The sequence below is a fragment of the Anguilla rostrata genome, chromosome 1 (genome assembly GCF_018555375.3).
Source record: "Anguilla rostrata isolate EN2019 chromosome 1, ASM1855537v3, whole genome shotgun sequence".
NCBI lineage: Eukaryota > Metazoa > Chordata > Actinopteri > Anguilliformes > Anguillidae > Anguilla > Anguilla rostrata.
In genome coordinates this window covers 81,006,930-81,016,192 of record NC_057933.1, presented here as the reverse complement: position 1 = coordinate 81,016,192, position 9,263 = coordinate 81,006,930, and the positions used below count along the sequence as shown (strand labels likewise).

Below are 9,263 nucleotides of genomic sequence, written 5' to 3'. Positions count from 1 at the left end.
ATATTTTATTGATTACCGTACTGTAATTCTACTTTTCTTTGTGTTTTTTTTGTTTTAAAAACCTGCAATGGCAAAAAAAATAAGCTGTATATATGTTTTTCTGAAGCCTTTCTATTTGTGTGTTCATTGACATTGTGATTGGCGCATGGTGAGGGAACTCCTCAGGCCTGTGTTCCCCAGCTGCTCCTCCCTGATGACTCTGTCAGTAGAGTTAGTGACCCGCAGTCCAGACACACGCCACTCCATGCTGGGAGAGGGATTCCCACGGCTCTCACAGGAGCAGCTGATCTCTGTTGCAGTTCTGCTGCAGTTCCCAGAGCCAGAGATCTGAGGCATGTCTGAACACAGGATCCACAGTTACAAAGAGCACAGTAGCACACATATAACAATAATATGATTTAAACAATTATATAATAGATGCACGGAACATACATGTCACATTCAGCTGTACAGTTGTTGAGTTGTCCTTGCCATGTTCATTCTGTGCTTCACAGTAGTACTGTTCACTGCCACTGGACTCAGTCACATTGAAGGTGAGATTCTGTCCAGTTCCTACAGTGTTTATCTCTGTCCCATTCACTTTATACCAGGTGTAGTTCTGCACTGCTGGGTTGGCTTTACTGCTGCAGGCCAGAGTCACAGAGCTGCCCGCAAACACTGATCCAGAGGGACTGACTGACACTGAGGTGTTCTTAGGAGGATCTGGAAGAAAAATATTTGTTTTTTAAAAGGCAGTGTAGCAAACATCTCTATTGCTAATGAACCCAAGCAATGTCATATTTCTTCCCTCACTCGTGATCAAAATTACCTTGGAATATATATGTAATATATGCACTTCTTGTACGTCGCTCTGGATAAGAACGTCTGCTAAATGCCTGTAATGTAATGTAATGTAAAATGGAGAAACACAACTAATTGACATAGCTAGACCCATAATGCCAAAAAATAGTTTGTACAGGTTTTTTTTGTACAGATTATAGAAAAATGGAAAAATCATTAGATTTATATTTTAGGAGAAAAGTTTGCCTTTCAAATCATTTTACATTTTTTTCCCATGGGCATTTAGCAGACATCCTTATCCAAAGAAAGTTACTCAACTTTGGCTTTTTTGCATTGTACCTATTTATATATCTGATAAATACTGAAGCAGTTGAGTAAGTACACTCCTCAAGGGTGCAATGCAGTGCCCCGCCCATGAATCAAACAGCCTTTAGTTTGCTAGACCAGTTTATTACCCATTACACTGAACTACCACCTGGCAATTTAACACAATCGAGAAAATCCAAAAAAATAATTGTACTTTCTGCCTGATGTGACTCCTCTGAGAAACAACTTGAAGTGCTAATCTGGCTTTCCAGTGTTGGAGGTCTAATGGTAAAAAGCACTGCATTCATATCTGTTGCTGTGGAAAAAACAGTCAAAGAGTAAGAGCAGAGGGTGATTAGTGATTGGAGAGCACAGACAACTACGGTGACAATGAATCACAGACATTCACTGTGACTGTGGGTCACAGACCATAGCGGTGAATCACAGACACTCCAACAGTAAATCACAGATCAATAACAGTCACAGGCTGAGTATTCACAATGCGCTGGGACTCTAAATACAGCACTCACACAGGACGTCTACACGGTAAGCACTGGGACTCTAAATGCAGCACTCACACAGGACGTCTACACGGAGAGCACTGGGACTCTAAACACAGCACTCACACAGGACGTCTACACGGAGAGGACTGGGACTCTAAATACAGCACTCACACAGGACGTCTACACGGAGAGCACTGGGACTCTAAATACAGCACTCACACAGGACGTCTACACGGAGAGCACTGAGACTCTAAATACAGCACACACACAGGACGTATACACGGAGAGCACTGGGACTCTAAATACAGCACTCACACAGGACGTCTACAAGGAGAGCACTGAGACTCTAAATACAGCACACACACAGGACATATACACGGAGAGCACTGGGACTCTAAATACAGCACTCACAGGACGTCTACACGGAGAGCACTGGGACTCTAAATACAGCACTCACACAGGACATCTACACGGAGAGCACTGGGACTCTAGATACAGCACTCACACAGGACGTCTACACGGAGAGCACTGGGACTCTAAATACAGCACTCACACAGGACGTCTACACGGAGAGCACTGGGACTCTAAATACACGCTGTCAAACTGAGTCCATTTTGTTTCCTGCTGGATCTATAGAGCACCCCGGATTTTTTATATTCAATAAAAGCGCCACATACCAGATTTGGCTTTTCAGTCACCTGCTTTTTTCAGGAACTAATTGACAGCAGGTAAAACTTTGTGGGACATACAGGGACACGAGGTCATACTCAATGGGTGTCACATAAGGGACATGACATTTTTGGCACATACAGGGCAGCCCTGGACAGACATGACATCATACGACTTCCAAATTTTTTCCCACTTTTATATCCTCCAAATTAGAAAAGAAAACAATAAATAGTGAAGAAGAATGTAAGGAAAAAAGACTGATTAACATTTTCCCTTGACAGTGTATTTGAATTTAGCAGAAATAAAAATGAGACTCACATTTGACATCAAGCATAACCTTTGTTGAGTTTTCAGTGCCAAGTTTGTTTTTAGCCTGGCAGAAGTAACTCCCGGCATCTTCTATTTTGACATTGGGTAATTTCCACTCTCCTCCCTGGGCAATTTCACCTTGGCCCAGTTTAAACCAGTACAATGTGGGCTGGGGGTTTCCTTTACTGTGGCAGGAGAAGGTGACTGCCTGTCCTTCCTTTATGATGTCATAACCAGCAACTTTCGCCTCAGTGTCTTTGGGCGAATCTTAAGGAAAAAGACATTTCAGACAACAAAAATGACTTGCACGTGAGCCAATGTCTTTTAATATCTTATAACACAAACAGAACAGAAGCCTGCTGAGGTCCAAAGCATAGTTTCTGGTTCCTTCATCTCATTCATGACCCTAAACCTACATTCTCTGACCCAAGCATGATCGATGTTGTAGAGAACACCATCCAATTTCTCTGACCCAAGTGTAACCCAGGTCTCAAACAGAGCCATAAATAGTCATAAATAGTGAATTAAATGACAATAAATTAATAATTAATTCATGATAATAATCTTCCTTAAAACACGTTAAAATCTTACGCTGTTGGCTTCATGCGAGTTTTAATAGAAAAAAAGGGTTTGACAATCCCCTTTAATTAAGCTTGACCTCTCCTTTAACAGAGATCAAGTGGTAAGAGATATGGGAGTCTATGATAAAGAGTTTGGCGAAACTGTGGTGTGGCCTGTTAGACCTGTCTGGGAATTATAAAGTGTGGGTGTAGATCTGGAATTACTTAAGATTAAGCACAGAAATAAGAATGCTGATTTAGTTAGTGAATACTATAATTATAGGGACCCTATAGTAATATAGATCGTAAAGGAGGGACGTGATGGAGGAGATGGGAAGATTGGGGATAACAGGAGCAGGACTGGAGAATGTGCTGGAGTGTGGTGCTAGTGGGCAGCTAGTGTTCCTGCGGTGGAAACGCACTGAGTTCCTCAAAAGGTTCCTAGTTCCGGGGTATAGTTCCTGCGGTGGAAACGCGGCTTATGGTTACTTTTGTATTTATTGATTTTTATCGATTTAATCACCTGTAATTGAAATATTCTTCTGCAGCCGTTTGGGCATATTTTACCGTTGTCAAGCAAAACTGTCATTGGTAGTTGAACTTGGACCGTTGTTATGCAACAAATAGGATACAACAGGCCAATAGTCAGATTGTAACTGTTTTATATATCCTCTCAAACACATTCATTATGTTTTTATGCGAACATTCGCTTTCATGTCTTGACATCCGAGGCGACAGAATGCATTCACATTTCCAATATAACTGGCAACAACAGCAGAAAACATGCACACGTTGTAAACAATTTGCTGTTTGATTACTTTCTCATCGTCAATTCCATATAGGCTAATCGCAAAATGACAAGAATAGAACGAAAACTCGGACTTGCGTGAAAATTTAAATTAGCAGTTTGCTTTCCTTCGAAGTTACTGCTAGCCGAGCAGCGAAGTGTGCACTCCAGATGCAAACCATGCACCATAAATGAGTCCATAGTCTTCCTGGTCTTTTTGTGGAATTGAAGAATGGCAGAGTAAAATTACGGCAGTCTGAAAAAGCTAATGGGAGAATTAGAATTAACCTGTTATTTTACCCTGACAAAAAGGGCGGAAGGTGATTTCCAGTTTGCTTTTACTGTATCACCAATGTGAATTACGCAGAACTACCGCATACCTCACATAACTGTATCAAACGTTTTGAGTCAATTACAACGGGCTAACAAAGAAAATCCAGTAGAAAATATTCAGCAACCGAATTAATCCGTTTGAATGTTTTGGTACGTAATATGCTGTCCCAGCACGAATGCTTAGCATTTTATAAAACGAATACTAAAGCAAGAAAAGAACAGAAGAGAACACGTTATAATTCCAAGACGTTGGCAGGCTATAACCAAAACTAGGCTACTGCGCCGCATAACATAAACGTTTGATTTGAAGCTATTATGAAAATAAATCGGTTTGCGGCTGCAGATTTTTAAACATTTTAAAACAAATAACACTGCAAATAGTCGACCAATCAGAAATTTTCAGCGCTTGCGCCCCACCCCAAAGGTTCCGGTACTTTTGGAAAGTACTACCCCCCGAGCAGGAACTTTTTTGGGGGCAAAATAAAGGAACTAAATTTAGACCCTAGTTCATGCGGTGGAAACGCACTGAGTTCCTCAAAAGGTTCCTAGTTCCGGGGTAAAGTTCCTGCGGTGGAAACGCGGCTTAACTCCGAGAGATGGCAGTAATGCAACTCTCAAGGATGCAAGCTGCCGGTAAACACCAAGGAAGAAGAAGAGGAAGCATCTAACGCGGCGAATTAAGGATTTATTGCAACAAAACCGGAGTTGCTGATTGTTGAAAAAGTGCAAAGACTAACCAAGACGGTTTTAGTTGGTTTTCTTTTCTTTTTTTCCTTTCCAGAAAGTTTAACGCGGATTCAGATTCTTTATCGGTGTGTGTGTGTGTGTCTGTGTGTGTGTGCGTAGCCGTGATAGACAGCACGCAAGCATAGGATACCAGATGGCGAGCCTCACCAAAGGAATTCTTACCTACGAAGATTGAAAAGACATCCCAGCGACCGGATCACCTGCATACGGTTTGACCTACCAAAAATACTGCTTCGCCACTGTTGCGGTAGGATCGTAGATTTCTCATCGCTTTCAGAATTGAACAAATTGAACTGAATTATCGAACTGAACTGGAACCAAAAGGAATATCCTGCTCGAGTGAGACATTGCATTTAAGGAGTTAAATTGCCAATGTTGTACTGTATTGATGTTGAGTTAAATTGCCAATGTTAAACTGTATTGGTGTTGAGTCAAACCGCCAGTGTTGTACTGTATTTATGTTTTAGTTGAATGGTGAATCTCGATTGTGTTTCTCCTGCAAAGGTTAAATTTAAAAGGTCAATTAACCTAACAAAAGGGAATATTAAAGGGTACTTACCTGTTCACCTGAAACAAAAAAAAAAGTTAATTCGAAAGGGAAAATAGCTAAAATAAATAGGTTTAATCTGTCAAATTAAGGCTGTTAACCTATGAAAAAACAGACCAGTCTTAACGTAAAGGTACAATATTTAGTTGTCAAAACTAACTTGAAATCTAAACCTAAACCAACCTATTCTGAGTAAGAAAAGGGATAAAACCAAGGAGGTTTAAGTGTAACTTACCTGCCTTCTACCTACTGTAAATACTTTGTATGTGTAATGTGAGTATATGTCCTGTTGTTATCAGTAAACTGCCAGCTCATTCATTCAAAAGCTCTAGTCTCTGGTTTATTATTTTATTTAGCTCAACCACTCCTTCGAACCTAGAACTGGTCCAGTAGCTTGTAGTTGCCTGTGATACAGTGACACGAGTGCTACACAAGCATGCTTGGTTCTATGCAGGAGAACCCTAATCCTGGTCTCCCAGACATGAGTGTGCTCGTTGTGGAGGAGAACCCTAATCCTAAACCCCTGATACAAGCACATTCAGTGGTGCTGAGGAGGAGAACCCAAATATCAATGGAGTAGTTTGCCATTTCTTCGTAAAAAATGTATCGTGCAGAACACAAGGGATAAAGAAGAAAGCTTTCTGTAAACTACGGAAGAAGGCGTATGGAAAAAAATGCACAGAGACTGGATCAACAGCATTGTGGGTAATTCAGATATCAGTTATGTGTAAAACGTAGCTTCGGTGTCTCTGATATGAAGATTGCAGCGTCGGCAGGAAAAAAAATTAAAATTAAAACTGCGCGACTTACCTCCCACGGCCAGCGTGAAGTTTCTGGAGGCGCACGTGTCGTTGCTCGGCGACGGCCAACAGGAGAACGTCACTCCATCATGTGACCAGTCCGCTTCAAAGCTCAGCTGGGCTGTTTTCACACCCTGGGTGCCTGGTCCTTCACTGGAGGCCGGGCCTGACCCTGAGCTACGCCACTCGGGGCTGTACTCGCAGGGCCCCATGGTGGAGCACCGCAAAATCACCTCCGCCCCCGTCTGGACCAGCTCCGGCCCTGTTACGCTGACTTGGCAAGGGTTCTCTGCAGAGGTTCGACAGAGGAAGATCGTTATGATGATGAAGATGGTGATGATGATGATGATGATGATTACGATAATGAATATGATGATGAAGATGATTAAGATGAGGATGATAATGATTATGATGAAGAAGATGATTATGATGATGATGATGATGATTATCATCAGTTTCATCATCATGTGTTAATCTGTGATGGATTTTTTTAGTTGCCTAAAGACTATTTTTGTCATGTTCTGGGCTTCTTTGTCTGAGGAAAGCGTGTAGCCCCCTCTGCTCTGGGGCCTATCATTGTAAAGCAACGTGCGGCCTCTTGGCTGGCTCGTACGACCATCGTGAATGTGAGTAATTGTACACAGTCCCTCATGAAATACATAAATGCAGATGCTCATGGTGATAATGAGATGATATCTGTGTTTAAGTGAGCCCAGAACAAAATAAAACGAAACCAGCTGAATTACATAGCAGCCATCTGCAAATATAAGCAAAAGCATTACTGTGTGTAACCTTGAAGTGTGTTCCTTCAGGGTTTCAGGTTGTGAATATCTGAAATGTTTCTAAACTGTTTTAAATCATCAGTCCTATATCTGGCATACTACTCATGAGGACAATGCTGACAGTTTTGCCAGTAGCAGGTTAAGGGACAACAGCTATCAGCATTCATATTGCACACAGATTCCTTACAAATACATCACTGTTGGTAACTGAAGCATGCTTCTTCTGGATTGCCGGTTGTGCATCTTTGCAACGACTGCAGCTTAAATCATAAATCCAATACCAGACAAATACTTTTCATACAGTAGACAATTAGACAACTACTGGATGGTGAACATAAAGGGGCCTCTATCATATATATATATATATATCACTGCAAAAGAACTTACCCTGAACATTTAGACTCATTGTCGAGCTGCTCAGTTTATAAGAAGGATCAGCTTTACCATAGTATCTAACCAAGTAATTTCCTCTGTCATCAAGTCTCAGGTTACTGATGGTCAATTTGTATAAATCCCCAGGGGACCCAGTGGAAGCCACAGACACTCTGTTTTCAAATTCACTCGCGGCCTCAAAATCATTTGCTGTGGCATTCCACATGGCGTCCTTCAACCAAACACTGTACCCAGAACTCCTTATATTGGACAGAGTTACGTGGACCGTCACACAGAAGCCCTCTTTGGCCGTCATCTTACTGAAACTGCAAGCAGAGTCTTACGGTAGAAAAGGAGAGAGAGAGAGAGAGAGAGAGAGAGAGGAACCATTAGAGCAGTCGTACCACCCACAAAGTGGATTTTTCTGTTCTTAATATTGCACTGTTGGATTGCAGCAGACAGATAATCCTCAGAAGTTAACATTGTGTTCATTCATAAAACCGTGGTTGCTATGCCGATTGTTATGCGTACAGTAATAAGGACCGATTTCTACTGGGGATAAAAATCCTTACGAGTGAAGTGTGTCAGTGACAGAGACAAGGGCATAACGAAACGTGCAGGGACAGGGATGTCGTAGCAGGTACATACCACCAACCAGAAAGAGGGCCATGGCCCAGAAAGAGATCATGATAAACCTTCCTTTATCAGTGTGATAAATCTGAAAAAGAAGACACTGTGAATACACTTATGAAGTGTGTGTGTGTGTGTGTGTCTATGTCTGTGTGTGTATATGCATGCATGTGCGTATGTATGTGTGTGGAGATGTGTGTGCATGTGTTGGCATGCATGCATGGGTGTGTGCCTGTATGTGCTTGCATATGCGTGTGTACATGTGTGTGAATATGTGTGTATGGGTGTGCAAGTATGTGTGTATGTGTGTGTGTGTGTGTGTATGCATGGTTGTGAGTCTGTGTATATGCATGCATATGCATGTATACGTGTGTGTGAATATGTGTGTACGTGTGTGTGTGTGTGTGTGTGTGTGTGTGTTCATGTACAGTATACACATGTGTGCAGATGTGCATGCCTGTGTGTGTCTTGGTGTAGGTGTACCACAGCTGTGAGTGAGTCATTCTCAGCTCTGTGGTTCCTAATCAGATCATCAGATCACTGGTTTAATGCAAACCCCCCCTCCCCTCTGCCCCCCTGCCACCTCTACCCCCACCCGCCTTTCCTGAAAGTGGGTTAAGGTTGGACCTGTCACGTGTGTTGATGTTGAAGTCTTAAAAATTCTTTCACTGTTTGTTTTATTTAAGATTTAACTTTCCAAAATCAGGAAATATTAAGAGTGCTCTTGGCTGTGCCAGCTCTGCTCCTTGCATAGTAGAGCCGTATCATGGCTCACAACACAGTTAATGCAGACTGCAGCTGATTAAAAAAACATTATTTAATTAACTGCAGTCCAAGACACCATTCTCTGTTGTGATCAATCTACGCAGCCTACTCTTTCCTAGTACACCCAGAAAGATCAGCATCTGAATAAAATAAACATCTTACGCAAGGATGTGTTGTACAAGCAGGGATCCACACAGGATTTGAGTCAAAAGCATGTCATATCTCCACAGTATCTCCACTAGTAATTTGCTAAAATATTAATATGTACAGTTAATATATGTTAATATTTTTGAATAAGAATATTTGACTGAAAACCTTGAGTGCATATCTTTCCTGAATGGAATTACTAAATTATTTAGATCAATGCACCTCT

The 9,263-nt window shown here is 41.6% G+C and overlaps 1 protein-coding gene across 1 annotated transcript; it reads right to left on the bottom strand.

Moving 5' to 3' along the window:
• LOC135237320 (B-cell receptor CD22-like) lies at positions 1-7,851 on the bottom strand. The gene is made up of 5 exons (XM_064304374.1): positions 7,511-7,851; positions 6,352-6,630; positions 2,577-2,834; positions 433-702; positions 1-338 (listed from the first exon to the last, which is right to left on the bottom strand). The coding sequence occupies exons 1-5, from the start codon at positions 7,809-7,811 to the stop codon at positions 124-126; spliced, it is 1,323 nt and encodes a 440-aa protein (XP_064160444.1). The 5' UTR covers positions 7,812-7,851; the 3' UTR covers positions 1-123.
• Positions 7,852-9,263: the final 1,412 nt, after the last annotated feature.